The sequence below is a fragment of the Pan paniscus genome, chromosome 1 (assembly GCF_029289425.2).
Source record: "Pan paniscus chromosome 1, NHGRI_mPanPan1-v2.0_pri, whole genome shotgun sequence".
Lineage (NCBI taxonomy): Eukaryota > Metazoa > Chordata > Mammalia > Primates > Hominidae > Pan > Pan paniscus.
Window position 1 is genome coordinate 118,633,816 of NC_073249.2, and position 24,694 is coordinate 118,658,509.

Sequence of the window (24,694 nt, forward strand, 5' to 3'; positions counted from 1 at the left end):
CCTGAGCCACCTGAAACTGGGGGTGTAGTGATGTAAGCACCCCTGTGGTCACCACCACTGGGACTGCACTGGGTCAGACCTGAAGCCAGCACAGCTCTGGGTCTTGCCCAAGGCCTGCTGTAACCACTACCTGGCTACTACCTATGTTCACTTAAGGCCCTAGGGCTGTACAATCAGCAGGTGGCAAAGCCAGCCAGGTTTGTGTCCTTCCCTTCAGAGCAGCAAGTTCCCCTAGGCAGGTCCAGAGATGAGCCAGGGATTGGAGTCAAAAACCTGATACATTTATCTGATATTCTAGTCTACTGTGGCTAAGCTGGCACTGAAACCACAATACAAAGTCCTTCCTGTTCCCCTCTCTGCTTTACTTAGGCAGAAGAGCCTCTGCCTATGGCCACCACCAGCCCAGAGTGGGGTTCTGCCAGGCCACTCTTGATTTTCACTTAAAGCCCAAGGGCTCTTCAGTCAGCTTGTAGTGAATGCTAAAAGGCCTGGGACTCACCTTTCAGGGCAGTGGGCTCCCCTCTGGCCCAATGCAGGTCCAGAAATGCTGTCCAAGAGCCTAGGTCTAGACTTGGGAACTGCAAGAGCCTGTTTGTTGCTCTACCCAACTGTGGCCAAGCTTGTATCCAAGGGGCAAGACAAAGTCCCCTTTCCCTTTCCCTCTGCTTTTCTTAATCAGATGGAGTCTGTCACCATAGCCACCACAGCTGGGAATGTACTATGTCTCACCTGAAGTCAGCACATCTCAGAGCCCAAGGCCCATGGCATACTGCCTGGGTATCACTGCTGGTTATACAGGGCCCAAGGGCTCTTTAGTGAGCAGGTGATGAATCCTGCCAGGACTGGGCCCTTCCCTTCAAGGCAGTGGGTTCCCTTTTGGCCCAAGGTATGTCTAGAAATGTCATCCTTGAGCGAGGGCCTTTAATGGGGGCCTTATGACTCTGTTCAGTGCCCTATCCTATTGCAGCTGAGCTGGTATGCAAGACAAAGTCCTCCTTACTCTTCACTCTCTTCTCCTTAAGCAGAAGGAAAGCGTCACTTTTGCCACTGTGAACTGCACTGCCTGGGGTTGTGGAAGCACTCCTTCAGCCACCCTGCCTGGTGTCTCTCTAGGTCACATATCATCCTAGTCCACTGGCTCAGAGCCCAGCCCAGCAATTAGGAATTGCCTAGGAATTGCAGTCTTTCTGTCCTAGACTGCCTTTCAACTTTACTAGGACCCCAGAGCACTTTGACTTGCAGTGGCGAGACTTACCAAAAAAACTCAAGTTCTGACCACTGGGATGGGTGATTCCCCGCTGGCTAGGTATGGTCCAAATGTTCCTTTCACGCGCAGGCACTGCCTGATTGCAGCACAGCTTTGCTCTCCTCTCCACTGTGACAGGGAAGCACTGAGTTCAATGTAAAGTTCCCCAGTCACTCTGCTCTCTCACCCACAAGTGCATAGACTCTCTGTGCCAGGGGATGAGGAAGGGGTGGTGTTGGTGGTTCAGGACTGTCACTCTGACCCTCTTCAATGCCTTTTTCAGTGATAGGAAATTAAAATCAGGTACTGTGATAGCTCATCTGAGTTTTGGTTCTTGTGACGGTGCTTTTCTGTGTATAGATAGTTGTTAAAATTTGGTGTTCCTGCCAACGGGCAGGGGGCAAACAGTGTAGGCTTCTGTTCCACCATCTTACTCCCCTTTCTTATACAATATTTTAAATAATGTTGTGCTTGAAACAAAGTTTTAACTGCGTTTTGGCTGTGACTCATCATATGAGGTCAGGTGTGGAATTTTCCACTTGTGCCATCGTTTCGGGTGCTCAGAAGTTTCAGATTTTGTATTTTTCAAATTAGGGATATTCAATGTGTACTTTTCTGAGGTAGAAATTTGTTATTTGTAGATTTGAACACTGTCCCTACATTTCGGTAGTTTCCCACATAATGATATTCATCTTACCCAAATGGAAGCCCCATCCCCTCCACCTAAAACATTTTACAACCCAAGACCCTTGAGGCTGGAAATAACCTAGGCTCAATCCATTAGATACGTGGATTTGAGAATTAGATTCAGAAGCCAGTCATGGTGGTATGCATCTGTAATCCCAGCTACTTGAGAGGCTGAGGCAGGAGGATTGCTTGATCTCAGGAGTTTGAGACCAGGCTGGGCAACACAGCAAAACATTATCTCAATTTAAAAAATAAAATAATGAGTAGGGTTCTTTAGTTGTCTAAGAGATTGGGTGAGAGTTCAATAATAAATTACTTTTCAGCTGGGCGTGGTGGTTTATGCCGATAATCCCCACTTTGGAAGGCTAAGGCGGGTGGGTCACCTGAGGTCAGGAGTTTGAGAACAGCCTGGTCAGCATGGCTAAACCCTATCTCTACTAAAAATGCAACAATTAGCTGGGCATGGTGGCAAGCGCCTGTAATCCCAGCTACTTGGGAGGCTGAGGGAAGAGAACTGCTTGAACCTGGGAGGCAGAGGCTTCAGTGAGCCAAGATCTCACCATTGCATTCCAGCCTGGGCAACAAGAGTGAAACTCCATCTAAAAAAAAAAATTACTTTTCTACTTAAACCAGCCTGAGTGCATTCCATTGTTTGCGATTAAGAACCCTGACTGAATACATACTTCTTCTCCCCTCCCTCCCTTTCTTCCTTCTTCCCTTCCTTCTTTCTTTCCCCTCCTTTCTTCCTTCTTCCCTCCCTCCCTTCTTTCCCTTCCTTTCCTCTTCCCTCCCATCTTTCTTTCTCTTTCTCTGTCTCTCTTCCTCCCTCTCTCTCATTTTTATTTTTTTCTGACACAAGTTATCCAGGCTGGAGTGCAGTGGTGTGATCATAGTTCACTGCAGCCTTGAAATCCTGAGCTCAAGTGATTGATTGTCCCACCTCAGCCTCCCATGTAGCTGGGACTATAGGCATGGACGACCACACTGGCCAATTTTTAAATTTTTTATAGAGATGGGGTCTCGTCATGTTGTGTCTGGAATTGGTGGGTTCTTGGTCTCACTGTCTTCAAGAATGAAGCAGCGGACCCTCGCGGTGAGTGTTACAGTTCTTAAAGGCAGCGTGTCCAGAGTTTGTTCCTTCTGATGTTCAGATGTGTTCGGGGTTTCTTCCTTCTGGTGGGTTCGTGGTCTCGCTGGCTCAGGAGTGAAGCTGCAGACCTTCGCAGTCAGTGTTACAGCTCTTAAGGTGGCGCGTCTGGAGTTGTTTGTTCCTCCCAGTGGGCTCGTGGTCTCGCTGGCTTCAGGAGTGAAGCTGCAGACCTTCGCGGTGAGTATTACAGCTCATAAAGGCAGTGTGGACCCAAAGAGTGAGCAGTAGCAAGATTTATTGCAAAGAGCAAAAGAACAAAGCTTCCACAGCGTGGAAGGGGACCCGAACAGGTTGCCACTGCTGGCTTGGGCAGCCTGCTTTTATTCTCTTATCTGGCCCCACCCACATCCTGCTGATTGGTAGAGCTGAGTGGTCTGCTTTGACAGGGCACTGATTAGTGCGTTTACAATCCCTGAGCTAGACACAAAGGTTCTCCACGTCCCCACCAGATTAGCTAGATATAGAGTGTTGACACAAAGGTTCTCCAAGGCCCCACCAGAGTAGCTAGATACAGAGTGTCGATTGGTGCATTCACAAACCCTGAGCTAGACACGGTGCTGATTGGTGTGTTTACAAACCTTGAGCTAGATAGAGTGCCGTTTGGTGTATTTACAATCCCTGAGCTAGACATAGAGGTTCTCCGAGGCCCCACCAGAGTAGCTAGATACAGAGTGTCGATTGGTGCATTCACAAACTCTGAGCTAGACACAGGGTGCTGATTGGTGTGTTTACAAACCTTGAGCTAGATACAGAGTGCCGATTGGTGTATTTACAATCCCTGAGCTAGACATAAAGGTTCTCCAAGACCCCACCAGAGTAGCTAGATACAGAGTGTCGATTGGTGCATTCACAAACCCTGAGCTAGACACAGGGTGCTGATTGGTTGTTTACAAACCTTAAGCTAGATACAGAATGCCGATTGGAGTATTTACAAACCCTGAGCTAGACATAAAGGTTCTCCACTCCCCACCAGACTCAGGAACCCAGCTGGCTTCCCCCAGTGGATCCTGCACCAGAGCTGCAGGTGGAGCTGCCTGCCAGTCCCGCACCATGCACCCGCACTCCTCAGCCCTTGAGTGGTGGATGGGACTGGGCGCCGTGGAGCAGGGGGCCGCGCTCATCAGGGAGGCTCCAGCCGCACAGGAGCCCACAGAGGGGGTGGGAGGCTCAGGCATGGCAGGCTGCAGGTCCCGAGCCCTGCCCCGCGGGAAGGCAGCGAGCGCAGCGCCGGTGGGCTGGCACTGCTGGGGGACCCAGTACAACCTCTGCACCCACTGTCCCGGGTGCTGAGCCCCTCACTTCCCGGGGCCGGCAGGGCCCGCCGGCTGCTCAGGGCCCGCCAGCTGCTCCGAGTGCGGTCCCCGCCAAGCCCACGCCCACCCGAACTCCAGCTGGCCCGCAAGCGCTGCGTGCAGCCCCGGTTCCCGCTCCCGCCTCTACCTCCACACCTCCCTGCACGCTGAGGGAGCCGGCTCTGGCCTTGGCCAACCCAGAAAGGGGCTCCCACAGTGCAGCGGTGGGCTGAAGAGCTCCTCAAGTGCCGCCAAAGTGGGAGCCCAGGCAGAGGAGGTGCCAAGAGTGAGCGACGGCTGTGAGGACTGCCAGCACACTGTCACCTCTCAATGTGGCCAGGCTGGTTTTGAACTCGTGGCCTCAAGTGACCCTCCTGCGTTGGCCTCTCAAAGTGCTGGGATTACAGGTATGGACCACCATGCCCAGCCTGGATACATTTCTAAGTATACAAATGTCAGAAACCTTTTCTCTTCATTTCATCTACCCCATCTTTGTGATCAGATCATCAACTTAGTGTTAGAGATCATTTTAGTTTTAAAAAACAATGTTAAATTTATACACTTCTTTACAAATTTTAATTTTTCACTTATCTCACCAGAATGACCCCCTGAAGTTGGTAGGTCTTATTAATCCTCATTCTATAGATAAGAAAACTGAGATGCAAGAAAAGTACTATATAGGTTAAAAAAAAAAAGCTCAATATTTTGGGGCCTTCAATGTGCTCAAAATATTTCCTCTCTGTATTAGTCCATTTTGTGTTGCTATAAACGAATACCTGAAACTGGATGATTTATAAAGAAAAGTAGTTTATTTGGCTCATGATTCTGCAGGCTGTGCGTGAAGCATGGTACCAGCCTCTGCTTTTGGTGAAGGCCTCGGGAAGCTTCCATTCATAGCAGAAGGTGAAGGGAGCAGTTGTGCCATATGGCGAGAGGGGGAGCAAAAGCAGGGAGGGAGGTCCCAGACCTGCCCTCAACATTGAACATCAAATTTCAACATGAGATTTATAGGGGACAAATATCCAAATTATATTACTCTCTAACCATTTATCTCTGAGAAGTCCTGCTCTCCCAAGTCCAGAGAGGCAGCCCTAAGTCCCTTGTGAGCCCAACCCTTTCTCTAACCCTTACACGTGACTGAACTAGGAAAGGAGACTTGGTCGAAATTAGCCCATCAGATTCTCTCTTGCGAAGTGGGACCTGGACCCACAGAACTACATCTGGTAAGTGTGAGAGTATTGCTGTAGACTCCAGGGCTGAGGTTACCACCTGCCCAAGGCCCTGCCGACCTGTATTGGGAGAATGGAATTGTGATGGATAATTTTATGTGTTAAGTTGTCTGAGCCATGGGACTTAGATATTTGGTCAAATATTCTAAATGTTTCTGTGAAGGTTATTTATTTTTTTGTGGATGAGATTAATATTTAAATCAGTAAACTCTGAGCAAAGCAGGTTTCCCTCCATAATGTTACTGGGCTTCATCCAATCAGTTGAAGTCCTTGGTAGAGCAAAGCCTGACACCTCCCCTTTCCATCTACTCCTACTTCCCCAGTCTTACCCAGCAAGAGGGAATTCTTCCAACCGACTTTGGACTTGAACTGCAACTCTTCTCTGGGTCTCCAGTCTGCCCATCTGCCTGCCCTACAGATTTTGGACTTGCACCTCCATAATTGCATGAGCCAACTCCTTAAAATAAGTCTTTCTTCACATATATACACATATCCTGTTGGCTCTGTTTCTCTGGAGAATGCTGACTGATGCAGGGATGATCAGATTGGTTGTGCTATTGTGGAAGTAGTAGTTTTCCTCTAGATGCTGATCCTGGCAGGGCAGATCCAGGTTTTGTGGGGCCTGAAGCTTATACAATGTCAGGGCCTGCTATAAGAAAAAGCATAAAGAATTATGGATATGAAATTACAACTTTGCATGTCTGACAACTGGAAGAATTTTCCAGACTCTTTTGGAATCATGCTTTTCAAATCTTATTTCTTCTTTGCTACTTTCATAGGTTCACAGCTGGCCCATAAAACACACTCATAGTGTGATTCAACTTCTGGCCCTGCACCTTCCCATCAGGATATGAGGCAGCTCAATGGCCATTCTTACACCGAGACAGCCAGCAATAATTTCACTACTGTGCAGAAAAAATATCCAACACTTGGAAATAGATTATTTCACAGTATTTAACATTTTCTAAAAAAAAATTATTTTTAATTTTGGAGACAAGGGTCGTGCCCAGGCTAGTCTCAAACTCCTGGCCTCAAGCGATCCTCCCGCCTCAGCTTCCCAAAGAGCTGGGATTACAGGCATGAGCCACTGCACATGGCTGACATTTTAGTAACATGCCAGAGAATTAAGCCTGTCTCACAGGCATATGGCTCTCTTGGGGATTGTAACTTTCTCTGAGTCACTCCCTACAAACAAGAGAGTCCAAACAGTTAACAACCCTGAGAAGTTAGAGGTTAACTTGTAGAATATTGATAAGGTGAGAACGTTTTTGTTTCTTGCTTGGTAGAGAAGATGCTCCAAATGTGCTCTTATTGCTCCATAGGTGGTTATTCAGTTATGTACATAATTCAGTGTTATCAGTCAGCTTGGGTGGCTGTAACAAAATACCACAGACTAGATGGCTTAAACAACAAAAATTTATTTTCTTACAGTTCTGGAGGCCGGAAGTCTGAGATCACGGAGCTGGACTTTTATACATCCACACCGGTCAGTCATTAGCAAAGCACTACCTAGGAAAATGTAAATTTTCAGGCACTTCCCACTCTCTGTGCACATGGACAGAGCTGCTGTCTTCAGTCAGTTTAAATGGCTCACCGGGCCTGGAGGATTCACTTCCAACATGGCTCACTCACATGGCTGGCAAGACAAGGTGGTGCTGGCTGACAGCCTGGGATAGGGGGTGAGGGGGGATTGAGTTTTCTCCATGTGGGCCTCTCCGTGGGGCCCCTTAGTCTTCTTCACAGATTGTCATTTGGGTTCCAAGAGTGGGTGCGTTAAAAAACAGGAAGTAGAAGCTGCCAGTTTCTTAAGTCCTAGGCCCAGAAACTGGCAGAGGTATTCTATTCATTGGTGAAATCACAAAACCCATATAGATTCAAAAGAAAAAGAAATAGACCCCGTTTCTCTCAATAGGTGAGAAGGAATTCGTACATCTTAATCTGTTACAATCTTCCTTCTAGACACAAACTATTTACATTCCTCTTACATGGAATATACAATCACCCTCTTCTCAAGACCGCCAAATATTCCATCCTGTTAAGCATCAGGCTCAAACTGGCATCCAGAATAACTTAAAAAATTTTGTCAGGCGCGATGGCTCATGCCTGGAATCCCAGCACTTTGGGAGGCTGAGGTGGGCAGATCACTTGAGGTCAGGAGTTCGAGACCAGCCTGGCCAACATAGTGAAACCCTGTCTCTACTAAAAATACAAAAATTAGCTGGGCATGGTGGTGCGTGACTGTAATCCCACCTGCTCATGAGGCTGAGGCAGGAGAATCGCTTGAACCTGGGAAGTGGAGGTTGCAGTGAGCCAAGATCACGCCATGCACTCCAGCCTGGGTGACAGAACCAGACTCCGTTTTAAAATATTAAAAAATATCTTAAAATTTGAAATTAATTTTTTTTTAGACAGGGTCTCACTCTGTTGCCCAGGGAGTGCAGTGACATGATCACAGCTCACTGCAGCCTCAAACTCCCAGGCTCAAGCGATCCTCCTGCCTCAGCCTCCTGAGTACCTAGGAGTATAGGCGCCCGCCAGCATGGCTAGATAATGTTTTTTTTCTTTGTAGAGACAGGTCTCGCTATCTTGCCCAGGCTGGTTTTGAACTCCTAGCCTCAAGCCATCCTCCGGCCTCAGCCTCCCAAACTGCTGGGATTACAGTCATGAGCCGCCTCACTCAGCCCAGGATAACTCTTGATTACCTGTTGTGTGCCAGACACCTACACCTGCTGGACTGTAAAAGCTATGAAAGGATCTTTATCTGTCTTTTAAATTCAAACAAGTACTTGATCCATAATAAATACTCTATACACATTTACCAAATAAGTAATCATTTCTCATTTTTTAACTTAAAAAAACCCCCTAACACTCAGAGAGGATGTCAACTTCCAAAGATTATGCAGTAATAGTAAAATCTGGATTTAAGGCCTATTTGACTTAAAATCCACTCTAAAAAGATGTTACATGGTCTATAACTCAGTAGGACTTACCTTGTGTACGAAGGAAAGATGAGTTATAATGACAAAATGAGATGACAAAGGCTAAGCTATTAGCTGTGGGAAGGAACAGATGGTAGATGACAGCTTGAAGAGGTCAAAATTTGGTGATTGTCCAAGTGTGGGAAAGACAGAAATGGATAGAGCCAAGGATGATTTTTCAGACTCTAATAAGAGTAGGAGGCCAGGAGAATGATGAAATAGGCAAATTTGGAGAGGGAATGGACATGAGGAGCTCAAGTTCATAAATGGGCTAACCAGCAGGGGAGGCAAAAACCCTAGATCCAGGAATGCTGTATAGATAATAGCTTTTATATTTTCCTTAAAATTTTTGAAACTGTGGTAAATATACATAAAACCACTTTAACGATTTTTAAGTTCAGTGGCATTCAGTGCAACCATCCTATCTACAAAACTTCTCCATCACCCATTAAACAACTCTCAATTCCCTCCTCCTCTCAGCCCGTAGCAACCACCATTCTACTTTGTCTCTATGAATTTGGCTACTCTAGGTACCTGATATAAATTGAATCATGCAGTATTTGTCCTTCCGTGACTGATTATATATCACTCAGCATAATGTCATCAAGATTCATCCATGTGGCAGCAAATGTCAGAATTTCACTCCTTTTAAAGGCTGATTTTCCTGAAACTCTGATTGGAAAAATAAAGGCTGAATATTCCATTGTATGTATATCACATTTTGTTTATTCATCCTTTAATGGACATTTGGGTTGTTTCCACATTTTGGCTACTGTGAATAATGCTGTTACGAACTTTGGTGTACAAATACCTGTTTGAATTCCTGCTTTGAGTATATACCCAGAAGTGAATTTATTATTTAAACATTCTATTTTAAATTACATCCTGTAGTAAGGTGTACACTCCTTTAATGAAGTCTGCTAAAACTAGTTTCCCCAAGTCAACAGGAACCTCTCAAACTGTAATGTGAAATTATCATTGAGTGTTTTTTTTTAGACATGGTCTGGTTCTGTCGCCCAGACTGGAGTGCAGTGGTGCAATCATAGCTCACTGCAGGCTCAGATTCCTGGGCTCAAGTGATCCTCCGGCCTCAGCCTCCCAAACAGTTGGGACCACAGGCAGGCACCACCATGCCCAGCTAATTTCTTTTTTGTGGTAGAGATGGGGTCTCACACTCCGGGGCTCAAGTGATCCCCCAAAGTGCTGGGATTGCAGGCGGGAGCCACGGTGCCGGGCCTTATAATTTTTGAAGCTTATTGTTAGTTATGTACTTCTTTACCTATGACACTAGACTCCCCAAAATGCCAAAAACAAGATTGGTATAATTTATCATTGTGTTACCCTTAAGCTGTTAGCATAGTGCTTTGCATATGGCAGGCGTTAAATGTTTGAAAATACAGTTCCAATATATCATTTGTGGCATATTAATAGGCTATTAATTCAGTAGCAAAAACACCAGCTTTTGCATCTTTTAAAATATAAGTCAATCTTCTTTCCCTAAAGAAGGCAGCTTCGTCCCTCCCCTCACCCCCCTAATACTCTTCCATCATATACAGGAAAGAAAGTACTTATATATATTAAGTAGAGTCTCCAGAGGGAAGGATGGCAGGATACAATAACTTTTCCAAGAGATCGACAGTTCTATCCACAACACTCGGGGAAAACTATTTCGGGGGTCGGGTGGCGGTGGAGAGGGGGCTTTGGGAGCGGAAAGAACGTTTTTCTGAACGCAGGTGTCACTGGGCCAACTTCACCCAGCCTACATTCCTTTAAGGCCCCCGTGGACTGCTCTGGGATGAAAGCGGAGGCTGACTGGGACTCCAGCCGCCGGCCGCCTCGCGTGGAGCCTTGCTGCTCCTCTTGCCGCCTTCCGCTGGCCAGGACCATTTTTAGGCCTTTGCCACGCCTCGGGAGCGCCACGAACCCAACAGCCGCCCAAGCCGCCTTCCGGCTCGCGGTCTGCGGACGCGCTCGGAGTTGGGGGCCTCCGCCAACAGCTGCCGTACCGTGCCGGGTGGCAGCCGCACGCTAGCGGGGTCAACGGCGCGGCAGGCGCAGGGGTCCTTGCCAAGGTTCGGAAGAGGACCTTGAAAATGGCTTCTGGGCATGCGCCACAGCGACCGTTACGAGACGCAAAACCGACGCCTTGGAGCTGAGAGCCTAGAGGGACGGAGCTCAGCGCACCATGAGGCTTCCGGGGCCCAAGGCCGACCGTGAGAGCGCACGAGGTTGGCGAGCCCCGCGGAGAGGCCGAGGCGCGGATGCGGGCGCCGGCTTAGCCGCGGCGGTAGCGTCACGCAGCGAGGCCGTGCGTGCGCGGGCGTCAGGGCGGCGCTGAGTTGAGGACGCTGGCGGCTACGCGACGAGCTTTGTTTTTTTGGTTGGGCATGCTGCTTACCGCAAGATGATGGAAGGGACGGCCCGTACAAAGACAGAAGCGTTGGTTTCAGTGAGCAGGGTTTCTTAATACAAGTTGGTGACTAACATGTTGCCTAGATTCCACATTAAAGTCTAGTTGTTGGAGACACATGTGCAATAGAGAACTAAAATTTAAATTCAAGTTCGTGAGTGAATTGGATAGATGTTGGAGCATCTCTAGTTTATCAAGGACACTTTTTTTCCCCCTCGAAATTTCATTTTGACGATGTGTGGAAAAATTTTTGAAAAAATTTGAAGTTGAGGGTCTTAGCAATGAAATGGGCAGAACTCCTGAGATTGCTCCGTTTGTATCTAATTGAACTATTCATGATAGTAAAGGGAAAGGATGGCTGTTTTCGCTCTTAGTAGGGTTTGACGTAGTGAAAAGTTACGCTTTCTGAGCCTGTTTGCGAATGTCTGAAAAAATACTGGATACATTCTGTGGATTAAATGGTAGTCCACATTTAATCCACAGATTGGCTATTGTGAATAATGCTATGAACTTCGGTGTATAAATATCTGTTCGAGTCCTGCTTTCCTGTTTTTTTTTTTTTTGAGTACCCAGAGGCGAATTCATTATTTACTTTTAAGCGTTCTATTTAAATTATATACTGTAGTAAGGAGTAAGAAAGAGGCTTTCGTTCTTCCCTACTGAACTAGGCAGCTATTTCCTTCAGGCATCGCTTTACAAAAACGGTTTTGTATTTATTACAGCTGAGTCAGTGCTGATTCTCTCAAATAGAGCTTGAAGGATAAATCTTCATTTTTGTTTCAACAAAACTTGGAAACAAAATGGAAGAAAATAATCTACAGGTAATGCCACCCTTCTTAGCTGCGTATTTGACTCTTAAGAATTATCACCTGGATGTATTGTGAGATAATTGCATGCAAAATTGATCACATTTAGGTCCTAGCATTTCCTGGGGTGTTGGTTGAGGTAAACAAGGGTATACATAGATGAAAGAGTCACATTTGGTGTATGTAAGTAAAATAAATGTTTTTACTTTTATCACTAGATGTTAAAGTAGCAAAATCTATTTTAAAAACACTCTAAGTAGTGTTCCCCAATGTGGTCGTGTATATGGATCACCTGGGGATTTTGTTAAGTTGCAGATTCTGTTTAAGGAGGTCTCGGGTGAGGCCCAAGCTTTTGTGTTTCTAAAGTTTCTAGGTGAAGATGCCACTGGTTTGGAAACCACATTGGGAGTACCTAGGGTGTAGCTCCCTGCTGTCCAGTAGCTACACATGGCAAGTGGGCACTTGAAATGTGGCTAGTGGAATTGAGGAACTGAACTGTAATTTTTTTTTTTTTAAGACAGGGACTTGCTCTGTTGCCCAGGCTGGAATGCACTGGCCCAGTCACGGTTAACTGCAACGCTGACCACCTGGGCTCATAACTTCATTTTTAATTTTAAGTTTAAAATTGGATATTTGATTACATTATTGGAAAAAAGTATGTTTGGAATAACTTGGGTACGTGCATGTATATTTTAAATGTAAAGTTTTTAAATCCAATACAGACAAGTATTTCTGATGAAAGTTTTGGAACTGAGACGCAAAAGTACAAAATATGTAGCACACTGGATTTTGAAGACTTAATGTGAAAAACAAGAATCTAAAATCTCTTATATTGATTTTATGTAAAAATTATATTTTCGATATATTGGGTTAAGTATTCTAATTCCAATTATAATTCCAATTCTTGGGCTACAAGAAAGTTGCCTACTTGTATTTTATCTATTGGACAGTGCTACATCAGATATCAAATACCCTTTGGACTACTTTTATAATACTGCTGTATAGGAATAGTAACAGCTATTACAGATTAATCTTATAAATTCTGTTTTTTTTTGGGGTCATGTTAAAGAAAAAATTAGTCTGACTTTATTGAGGACTGTTGCAATAAGAACGTTGCAAAGATGAAGAATTACCAGATAGGGTGATCAGATATCAGGGGTAGAAGATTCTGTCTAAACTGACTTAGAAGTATTCTTATTAAAACTGGGCTAGGCAGCCCAAAGATAGGATTGGGGCCAGGGTTGAGGTCTATTCAAGAAGATGGCTCAGAGGAACCTAACTGAAGTTTGGTCAGTGAGAGAGTCTTTTGCTGGTGTGTTGGAATGTTCCTACAGATGCCCAACTACTCAGGAGGCCGAGGCCGGAGGATTGCTTGAGCCCAGGAATTTTAAACCAGCCTGGGCGACATAGTGAGATCCTCTGTCTCTTAAAAAGAGTGTTGTCTGGGTGTGGTGGCTTACACCTGTAATCCCAGCACTTCGGGAGGCCGAGGCGGGTGGATCACGAGGTCAGGAGTTCAAGAAGAGCCTGGCCAACATGGTGAAACCCGTCACTACTAAATACAAAAATTAGCCAGGCATGGTGGCGCATGCCAGTAATGTAATCCCAGCTACTCGGGAGGCTGAGGCAGGAGAACTGCTTGAATTGAGGGAGGCGGAGGTTGCAGTGAGCTGAGATCGCGCCACTGCACTCCAGCCTGGGTGACAGAGCAAGACTCCGTCTTGGGGGAAAAAAAAATATATATATATACACATATATATGTGTGTGTGTGTATGTGTGTATATATATATATACACACACATATATGTGTGTGTATGTGTGTATATATATATACACACACATATGTGTGTGTATGTGTGTATATATATATACACACACATATGTGTGTGTATATATGTGTACATATATATGTGTGTATATATATGTGTGTGTGTGTGTATATATCTATGTATATAGTCAGTCATTATAAATATTTTCCAGCCTCCTGCCTACTTGGACCACAGACTTTGGCGACTCACTCCACAAAAGGTCCCTTATGGTTAGGAGTCGTCTAATTGTTTTCATTGAATACATTCATTAGTAATGTTCCCTTCAGCTGAAACTAAGCTATAGGGAGCATACAGCTAGATTCTCACTTGTTAAAAGGCATGAGAGGATGCTTACATGAACTGTGGAGGAAATGCAGTGCTACCTAATGATTTTAGGACAAAGGGTATGTGAAGGCCAGTGTGTTTTTCAAAGTGATTGGGGGAAATAAATTTTTTTTTTGCCCCTTATTTAATTTCTGAAGTCATGCATGATTTAGAACCTGTCTTTTTTTGTTTGTGAACTTCAGTGCAGTAGTGTGGTTGACGGTAATTTTGAAGAAGTTCCCAGGGAGACGGCAATTCAGTTTAAACCTCCACTATACAGACAGCGGTACCAGTTCGTTAAAAATTTAGTGGATCAACATGAGCCTAAGAAGGTAGGTATTTCTCTTTCCAAACATTTAATTATTAAGACTAGTAGACTAGTCATATGAGGTGTTTTGTCAAATGGATTAGTATGGAGAGACTTTTCACAGGGGTTATTGCAATAGGGAGAATGCTGTAACCACAAGATCTGCAAGTGTCTCAAGAGTTAAGCAAAAGGGGTTTTTCTTTTACTGGAGAAGTGAACAAAGCTAGAAACTAGGGAGGTGGGATGAAAGGGTGGTTTGAAAGGACAGTGGAATGGGGAGCCTTAAAGAGGGGGCTGTTTCCTCAGGCTACAGTGCAGGGCCCTGGGGGAAGAAGTAAAGTTTGAATAAAGTATGGTTAAAAAAGGAATTTTCTTCCCATTGATCAGTGGGGACAAGTATTCATGATAATCATTTGAGGCAAAGAATGGAAACACGAGGAATCTTATCTAAGTTTTATGGAGGAGGGTGGTTTTTTGCAGTGAGCCCTTTCCTGGAACACAAAGCACAGGTGGATTCCTTTAGCAGATGCCAGAAACACAGGGCTCAGACAGAATTCAGCATTGTCAGGTTCAAATGTGAAGAAAATCTTAAGATTTTGTAGTTGGATGTGATCTTGTAGGTACTGTATTTCTAGAGCATTTAGTTAGAATATCAGGCAAACTGGTATTGTAGCCACAGGTATTGTGGTTCTTTTAAAATTAGATGATAATGGGCCGGGTGTGATGGTTTACACCTGTAATTCCGGCACTTTGGGAGGCTGAGGCAGGTGGGTAGCTTGAGACCAGCCTGGCACCATAGTGAGACCCTGTGTCTACAAAAAATAAAATTAGCTGGGCATGGTGGTGCGTGCCTATAGTCCCAGTTACTCAGGAGGCTGAGGTGGGAGGATCCCTTGAGCCCAGGAGGTTGAGGCTGCAGTGAGCTGTTATCACCTGCATTCCAGCCTGGGCAACAGAGAAAGAGCTCGTCTCAAAAAGAAAATTAGATCATAATGAACCTACTCGGTTAACTTCAGAGTAAAGTCATAATTGCATATAATCTACATCCATCCATCCATACCTGGTTACTATACTAATGGATTGGATGTGAATTAAATGCGGGTAAGGTGAATTTCTAGATGAAAGCTTGCTTTTTCTGCTTGATGTTGAAGACTCAGTGAAGATTCCTGTGTGTGAAGGTTTCCCTTAACTCCACCACTACTGTTTCAACACTTGGACACAGAGGCGTAGGTATTAGTGTATATCTTTGTAGCCAGGTATTAGTGTATATCTTTGTAGCCATCCAGGCATGTGTATTCAGGTAAAGCATCTAAAATTGGCTTTTTGGCAGCACAGAGTTCATTATGGAATTTCAGATGGTTTGAGGTAATTGTTTAATCAAATAAATGTGTGAGGGGTGAAAGCTAAGTTTTAGAAAGCTTTGTTTGCTGAAATATGCTGAGAATATTTGACTCCAAATTCTGATTCTGAATGGGAAAACTGTGTGTACGTAATTGTTTCTCATTAGTTCAATATAGACAATAACAGTTGTTCTGGAATAGGAATGGACCTTTCTATTTTACTATGATCAAATAGAAATTTGCCTATGGGCTTATAAAGTTTCAGGTTAGTGTGTGTGTGTGTGTGTGTAGAATCTTCTGCCAAAAAGATCCTTCCATATAATACTTTCATTATTTTATTACTGATATATACTCCACTCTCTCCTCCTCAAAAAAAAAGTTTTTGATCATACTTTTCTTGCTATAAATGTCTTTGAAATAACATTCTGTCTCATCTACAGGTTGCAGACCTGGGATGTGGTGATACTTCACTCTTAAGGCTGCTAAAAGTCAATCCATGCATTGAATTGCTTGTTGGAGTAGATATTAATGAGGATAAATTACGATGGAGAGGGTAATACTTAGTTTCTGAAAGAATTATGCGTTAATCTAAAACTAATGGGCATTATTGAGTTTAGAGAAAGTGTTGATTTTATATTTGTTTTAAAAGATTGGGACCATTAGGGATCTTCAACTCACTGAATAATCAGGCTTTGCCATAACACTAAAAATACCTGCATTTTATTGCTACCAACTTAAAGAATAGCCTCAATTAAATGATTATAATAATCAAAGCATTGCAAATTAAAATTCAGATAGCAAAATCTCATCACTTTAATGCTGGACACTATGATAATTTATAGCAGAGGATTTAAAATGCCCCAGAACACTGAGGCCAAGGCTCCAGGCCACCGCCTGCATTTTGAACCATAGCATTTCTCCTATTTCTTGTATATATAGTATATATACATTAGATTTCCACAGATTGCTTCAAGAATATTCTTTTTCTAAAGAACAAAAATCTCAAAATCACTGAATCAAAGTAAGCTGGAAAACCAGAAGTATTACAAATGAAAACAATATAACAATATTAAATATTCAAAGTCTTTTTTTCATTGGCCAGTAACTTCCCACTGTGAGAGGAAGTTTCCCCATGACCTGGTCTTTAATATATCAAGACAAGGAAAACAGGCGGTGTCAGACCTATATTAATAGAGGTAGAAGATAATTATCAGAGGATCTGAGTTCTGTAGCTGGTGAGAATTTTTAAATAGATAATGTTCAGAAAGTTTCTTCAATAATTATTTTGCAGGGATTCGTTAGCTCCTTTCCTGGGGGATTTTCTGAAACCTCGGGATCTGAATTTGACCATCACATTGTATCATGGCTCCGTTGTGGAGAGAGACTCTCGTTTGCTTGGATTTGACTTGATAACGTGTATTGAATTGTAAGTTTTAAACTGATACACTGTATAACTGTTCATTTGAAAAGCGTGAATAAGTCTCAGTGATCTTACTGTCCTAAATATAATAGGTCTTGATTATTGTAAGGAAAACTGCTCATTGGTTGGGAATATCTTTTTACTCTGCTTTTCCAACATTTTACTTAGAAATTTCAAGTATACAGATAAATTGCCACAAATACATAGTACCAAGAATACCTATACCCCCCTTTATCCAGATGTTAACATCTCACTTTTTAAATCATTTGTACATTGCACCCTCCCTCTCCTGTTCACCCCTCTTCCATCTCCCTTTAGAGTTATTTTTTTTCCTGAATCAATTAAGGGTATACACATGGCCTTTTGCCTCTACTAAAAAATTCAGTTTAAAAGTTGGAGGCCTCACACTACTTGACTTGAAAATGTACTACAAAGCAGTAGTAATAAAAACATCGTGGTTCTGGTATAAAAACAGAGACATAGACCAATGGAACAGAATAGAGAGAGCCCAGAAATAAATCCATGCATTTACAGCCAACTGATTTCAACAAAGACACCAAGAACGTACACTGGCAAAAGGACACCCTCCTCAATAAATGGTACTGGGAAAACTGCATATCCATATGCAGAATGAAATTAGACTCCTATCTCTCACTGTATACAAGCATCAACTCAAGATGAATTAACGAGTTAATTGCAGACCTAAAACTATGAAAGTACTGGAAGAAAACAGGAAATGCTTCAGGACATTGGTCTAGGCAAAGATTTTGAGTAAGACTACAAAAGCACAGGCTACAAACAGAAATACACAAATGGGAATATATGAAACTGAAAGGTTTCTGCGCAGCAAAGAATAGAGTGAACAGAACCTATAGAATGGGAGAAAATACTTGCAAAGTATTCATCAAGGGATTAATATCTAGAATATACGAGAATCTCAACAGCAAAAAAACCCCAAATAAAAAGTGGGCAAAGGACCTGAACAGATATTTCTCAAAAGACATACAGATGGTTAACAAGTAGATGAAAAAATGCTCAACATCACTAGTCATCAGGGAAATGCAACTCAACCACAGTGAGATATCTCACCCCATTTAGAATGGCTGTTATTAAAAAGACAGTAAATGCTGGCAAGGATGCAGAGAAAGGGAACTCATATAAATTGGTGTGAATGTAAATTAGTACAGCCGTTATTGAAAACAGTGTGGAGATTTTTCAAAAAACTGAAAATAGAACTGCCGTGTGATCTAGCAATCCCACTACTGGGTATTTATCCAAAGGAAAGAAATCAGTTATATTGAAGAGAGATGTGCACCCCAATGTTTATTAACAGCACAGTAGCCAGGATACGGAATCTACCTAAATGTCCATCGGTAGATGAATGGATAAAGAAAGTGTGGTATTTAGACTGGGCATGGTGGCTCACGCCTGTAATCCCAGCACTTTGGGAGGCCGAGGCAGGTGGATCACCTGAGGTCAGGAGTTCAAGACCAGCCTGGCCAACATGGTGAAACCCCGTCTCTAGTAAAAATACAAAAAAATTAGCTGGGCGTGATGATGGGCCCCTGTAATCCCAGCTACTTGGGAGGCTGAGGCAGGAGAATCACTTGAACCTTGGAGGCAGAGGTTGCAGTGAGCCAAGATCACACCATTGCACTCCAGCCTGGGCAACGAGCAAAACTCCATCTCAAAAAAAAAAAAAAAAAAAAGTGATGTATATGCACAATGGAATACTATTCAGCTCTAAAAAAGGAATGAAACTGTCATGGATGAACCTGGAGGGCATTAAGTGAAATAAGTCAGGCATAGAAACACTGTTGCCTGGGCTGGAGTGCAATGGCGCGATCTCGGCTCACTGCAACCTCTGCCTCCTGGGTTCAAGCGATTCTTTTGCCTCAGCCTCCCGAGCAGCTGGGATTACAGGCGCCTGCCACCACACCTGGCTAATTTTTTGTATTTTTAGTAGAGATGGGGTTTCACCCTGTTGGCCAGGCTGGTCTTGAACCCCTGACCTCGTAATCTGCCTACCTCGGCCTCCCAAAGTGCTGGGATTACAGGCGTGAGCCACTGTGCCTGGCTGGCTTACAATTTTCTTGTGAATTGCATAGAAGCTCAGGCCTGTGTGAAGCATTTTTGTCAATGTCTAGTTTCCTTAGGGCACACTGACTTAGATGGGATGGCAGCAAGACTTTGTCAGACCTGGTTTTGGTAACATTTAATTGTTATATAATTGCAAATTTACAGAAGTTGCAGGAATGGTCCAAGGAATTCTCATCTGTTCTTTACCTAGATTTACCACTTATTTATATTTGATCCTATTTACTTTGTCTTTTTCCCTAAATATAATTTTCTACGTGTATTTTTTATCTGAACCATCTCAGAGTAGGTTGGATACACTGTGTCCTGTTACCCTAGATACCTTGGTATATATATTCTAAGAACAAAGACTTCTTACCATAACCATGTAACTCTATCAGGAAATTGAACATTGATACAGTACGATTACCTAATCTAAGTCCACATTCAGCATTCATCATTTGTTCCAGTAATGTCTTTCTATAGCTATTTTAAAATTTAGCTATAATTTAAAATGGCCCAAGATCACACAATGCATTTGTCATGTTTGCCTGGGCTCCTTTAATCTGAAGCACGTCTGTGCAGCCTTTCTGCCTGGTCCTATTTGCCCTTGATATTTCTGAAGAATATGTGCTATTTTCTAGAATGTCGCTCTGAGTGTCTCCTCATTATCAGATTCAGGGCATGCATTTTTGACAAGAATATCATAGAAGTGATTTTGTCCTCCTTGATGCATTATATCAGGGAGGTATAACCTCAGAGACTTTTTTTTAGAGGTATTGATAATGAGGCCATAGAGCACAGCAAAGGACCTTGGTTGGATAAGGGAGCATCATAGATGGAGTTGGGGGGTAGGAAAGGATGAGAATATATGAATAATTGTTCTTTTTCCCCCTCCCCTCCCCTCCCTTCCCCTCTCTTCTCTCTCTTTCTCTCTCTTTCTTTCTGTCTCTCTTTCTCTCTTTCTTTTCTTTCTTTCCTTTCTTCCTTCCTTCCTTCTTTTTCTTCTATCTTTCTTGACTGAGTTTTGCTTGTCACCCAGGCTGGAGAGCAATGGTGCAATCTTGGCTTGCTGCAACCTCTGCCTCCTGGGTTCAAGTGATTCTCCTGCCTCAGCCTCCCGAGTAGCTGGGATTACAGGCATGCACCACCACACCCAGCAAAATTTTGTATTTTTAGTAGAGACAAGGTTTCATCATGTTGGCCGGGCTGGTCTTTAACTCTTGACCTTGGGTGATCCATCCACCTTGGCCTCCAAAAATGTTGGGATTACAGGCGTGAGCCACTGTGCCTGGCCCGAATAATTGTTCTTAGGTCATATAAGCATTATTACATATTCAAAGAAGGGAGAAATCGATATACAGATGGAAATTGTTTTTGATAATTAGAAAAATAGGTGCAAGTGAAGCTAGATTTTATTATGTCTTTCTCATTAACCATTTTAGAATAGAACATTTGGATTCAGGTGATCTGGCCAGATTTCCTGAAGTGGTATTTGGGTACCTGTCTCCATCCATGATTGTCATCAGCACACCAAACTCTGAATTCAATCCCCTGTTTCCATCAGTGACCTTAAGAGATTCAGATCATAAATTTGAGTGGACCAGAATGGAGTTTCAGACCTGGTAAGTTCAGAAGGGTTTTTGTTTATTTGGGATCCTGTTGGAGTTTAAAATCTTAGGAAATAAATATTGATATACATACATTACCTAAATTGTTTTGTACTTTCTTCCAATAAAATTGATTCCAATGTGTGACTTAGTATGTAATAAGATCACAAAGGAACCATTGCATTTGGGCAAGTGTGGAAAGGGGGTGTGGTTACTGGGCACCTTTTATGTGAAGGCATCTGTAGTACTGGCATGGAGATGAGGAACAAAACAGAGGGAAGGTTTGGGACAGTGAGAATGAGCCTCATGCCCCTCCCCGGGATATCTCCTGAGGCTTAGCCATGTTTTCTGGTGTAATTGCAAACCCAAATGGGTAGTTGGGTTGAGCACTTGTGGCCTCCTTGTCCACCCCTACACCCTGCCCATAATGTTCCTTTCCTCTTCCGTATTCTTAGGGTAAATTGGAAACTGACACTATATCCTTGCCTTGACTTCTCTTAGAAATAAATACACTGGTGGTTAGGAATTTGTAACTTGGAAGTATTTATGTTCATTGTATTTTTCATGTTCTCTTTTACTGCTGACCAGAAATGGTTCCTTATTTAACAGTAGCTCTACCTTTAGAAAAATGATTGCTGTCCTCATTTTGGTTTCAGGGCTTTATATGTGGCAAATCGCTATGATTACTCTGTGGAGTTTACTGGTGTCGGGGAACCACCAGCTGGAGCTGAGAATGTTGGATACTGTACCCAGATAGGAATCTTCCGGAAAAATGGAGGAAAGGCAACAGAATCATGTCTTTCAGAGCAGCATGATCAGCATGTTTATAAAGCTGTGAGTATTCTTTGTGAGATAGCTATCAGGGCTAGAGATACATTAGGATGGTGAACTTTTTTGGGGAGTAAGAATCCCCAAAGTAGAGATGAGTGTAAATGACCTTGCTTTGTGGTTCACTGTAGGAGAATTCTTCAGGCCCCATGACTACTGTCCGAGTTAGCCTACGGTGTCCTTTGAGACTGCCTGGCCTTTTGGTGTTTCAAGGCATGTTAAAGGGAATGATCTGCTGGGGTTGTCTTAGAATACTTCAAAGTAGCTGGGTACAGTGGCTCACACCTGTGATCCTAGCATGTTGGGAGGCCAAGGTAGAAAGATTGCTTGAACCCAGGAGTTCGAGTGCAGCCTGGACAACATAGTGAGATCTCCATCTCTACAAAAAAACACCCAGAATACTTGAAAGTAATAGTTGAGCAACCTCTTTTTGTAATCTGTTAGGATTATCAGTAGTAAAAAGGAAAGCCAGCAGCAGTTTCTCCCCAGCTTGGCTTAGGACATTACTCTTTGAGCCTACAAACTTCTCAGACCCTTTTGGTTTAAAGAGAGAAGAAGAAGAAACACATCCTCCCCCTCTTTAAAAAATTTATTTAATTAGGGACAGGGTCTTATTCTGTCACCCAGGCTGGAGTGTACCGGCACAATCATGGCTCACTGTAACCTTGAATTCCTGGGCACAAACGATCCTCCCACTTGAGCCTCCTAAGTAGCTAGGACGACAGGCGTGCACCACCATGCTCAGCTTTTTTTGTTTTGTTTTTTTGTTTTTTTTTTCCATAGAGACAGGGTCTCACTATGTTGCGCAGGCTGGTCTTGAACTTCCATCCTCAAGCAATCCTCCTGCCCTGTCTTCCTAAAATGCTGAGATTACAGGTGTGAGTCACTGCACTTACCCACATTTTCCCTTTTAACTGAACCATTTTTCATTTTTTTTGCCCTTGCCCCTGTAATATCAAGTAGAAATACTGGGTTCATGTGACTTGGTAGAAACCTGGCTGGGAGACATTGGGCATTAGCATTAGAAAGCAAATCAGATAGTTAATTTCTACATGTCAATGATTTGATTCCCATTATAACTGAGGCATTTACGATTAGTAGGATCTGATGTATATTCAATATGTACATTTATTCTTACATGGCAAAAAAGTTACTGATGGCTTTGAAAATTTATATATGTTTATATTATTATACACTTGTAAGTGTTTTGTTTTTTCCCTTCAGGTTTTTACCACCTCATACCCAAGCTTACAGCAGGAAAGGTTCTTTAAACTTGTGTTGGTTAATGAGGTGTCCCAACAAGTGGAAAGCTTAAGAGTGAGCCACCTGCCAAGGCGGAAAGAACAGGCTGGGGAACGGGGTGATAAGCCCAAAGACATTGGTGGCTCAAAGGCCCCTGTCCCATGCTTTGGACCAGTCTTCACAGAGGTTGAGAAGGCCAAGATAGAGAACTCTCCTACACCCTTCTGTGTTGGAGATAAATTTTTCGTACCTCTGCAGAGACTCCTTGCGTATCCCAAGTTGAACCGCTTATGTGCTAATGAAGAGATGATGAGATCGGTCATTGCTGACTCAATTCCTCTGAGCAGTGATGGTTCTGCAGTGGTGGCTGACCTGCGTAATTATTTTGATGAACAGTTTGAGTTTTGAACCATGTTTATTTCCTGAAATTTCAGGGTCTCAGCGATAGTTGTGCTCACTTATAATTTAGTTTTTTTTGTGTAATCCTAATTCAAGTAATGTTTTTAAAGTTTCACTGCAAAAGTCTATGTTCCAGGCCATTGGACAGACCTGCTTGAGATATGGCCAGACTGCAGTGAGCCCTGAGAAAGATATGAGGGTTTAACTAAAAACGGGTGCTTTCCTTTGATTTTGGACTTTTTTGTTTTCTCAAGAATAAAGAAGTTGGATGTGGTAATATGTTAATTTTGAACTTACCTATATTTTTTGTGTTAGAGCCATAAGTTGATTGTTGTTAGTCTGTTCTCACATTGCTGTGAAGAACTACCTGAGACTGGGTAATTTATAAAGAAAAGAGGTTTAATTGACTTACAGTTCTGCAGGCTGCACAGGAAGCATGCAGGAAGCCGGGGAGGCCTCAGGAAACTTACAGTCTTGGTGGAAGGCGAAGGGGAAGCAGGCACGTCTTATATAGCTAGAGCCGGAGGAAGAGAGCTTGGGGAGGTCTACACACTTTTAAACAACCAGGTTTAATAACAAGAATAGCAAGGGGGAAATCCGCCCTCATAACCCAATCACCTCCCACCAGCCCCCTCCTCCAACATTGGGGATTACAATTTGACATGAGATTTGGGCAAGGACAGAAATACAAACCATATCAATTGTGATATTAAAAATTTAAGAGAAAGTTATCAAATATAGTGTTCAAAACCTTTTCTTTGGGGTAAGAGTAGCTTTAAAATTTTTCTGGGGTTCTCTATCTCCTTAATGCCAAATTCTAACCTGTGTAATATTTAGCCTAGAACATCAATAAAACAGGAATGCAGGTGGTTGGAGGGCATAGAAGCCTCTTCATGATGTAATTGCTGTCCATGTTTTTTTGTTGTTGTTCTTTTTTTGAGACAGGGTCTTGTTCTGTTACCCAGGCTGGAGTGCAGTGGCACAATCATGGCTCATTGTAGCCTCAGCCTCTGGGCTAAAATCATCCTCCCACCTCACCTCCTCCCCACCAGTAGCTTGAACTACTGGCATGTACCACCATGCCCAGCTAGTTAAAAATTTGTAGAGATAGGGTCTCACTATGTTGCCCAGACTGGTCTTGAACTTCTGGGCTCAAGTGATCCTCCTGCCTCAGCTTCCCAAAGTGCTGGGATTGTTTTTTGAGCACCCTCTTCTGAGGTTGGAATTGGGGTGGTAGTACTAACGGGAGAAAGAAACATAGCTTCACCTCATGGGGGAAAACAGTAGTTTAAATGAGAGGCATTTCTTAGGCACAGGAGTCCAGAGGTAAGCCCCAGGCATGGGAGTTCTGCCACTTTCAGGACCCAGACGTCCATCTTGCATGTTGTGGCTACTTAGTATGCCACCCAGGGACAGAGATAGAGATTTGAGCTCTGGCTACTACTTTCATATTCTGAAACAGCAGAAAGAAGAGAAGGGACAAAGGGCACACACAAGCTGTCTGCTAAATCTTGCTGTGGGTTGTTACGCAACACGACTGCT

General features: G+C 43.4%; 1 protein-coding gene across 6 annotated transcripts; it reads left to right on the forward strand.

Annotated features, from left to right (window-relative positions):
* The first annotated feature begins 8,021 nt into the window (after nucleotides 1-8,021).
* Nucleotides 8,022-23,437, forward strand: HENMT1 (HEN methyltransferase 1). 6 transcript variants are annotated; one of them, XM_055115276.2, is made up of 9 exons: nucleotides 8,022-10,810; nucleotides 11,715-11,813; nucleotides 14,134-14,262; nucleotides 16,018-16,130; nucleotides 16,869-17,003; nucleotides 20,519-20,698; nucleotides 21,340-21,517; nucleotides 22,295-22,387; nucleotides 22,736-23,437. In XM_055115276.2, the coding sequence occupies exons 2-9, from the start codon at nucleotides 11,793-11,795 to the stop codon at nucleotides 23,159-23,161; spliced, it is 1,275 nt and encodes a 424-aa protein (XP_054971251.1). In that variant the 5' UTR covers nucleotides 8,022-10,810; nucleotides 11,715-11,792; the 3' UTR covers nucleotides 23,162-23,437. The 6 variants fall into 6 exon arrangements, with proteins under 6 accessions (XP_054971251.1, XP_024786584.2, XP_003808376.2 ...); XM_055115278.2 differs by lacking the exon at nucleotides 8,022-10,810 and adding an exon at nucleotides 10,817-11,054; XM_055115271.2 differs by lacking the exon at nucleotides 8,022-10,810 and adding an exon at nucleotides 10,817-11,031.
* The last annotated feature ends 1,257 nt before the right edge of the window (nucleotides 23,438-24,694 follow it).

What these genes read in the sequence shown, in the direction of transcription:
- HENMT1 (XM_055115276.2), top strand. Translation starts at nt 11,793, where the DNA reads ATGGAAGAAAATAATCTACAG. An exon ending in ATCAACATGAGCCTAAGAAG is followed by an intron (nt 14,263 to 16,017) that starts GTAGGTATTTCT and finishes TCTCATCTACAG; the next exon opens with GTTGCAGACCTGGGATGTGG. An exon ending in CTAAAATGCTGAGATTACAG is followed by an intron (nt 22,388 to 22,735) that starts GTGTGAGTCACT and finishes TTTTCCCTTCAG; the next exon opens with GTTTTTACCACCTCATACCC.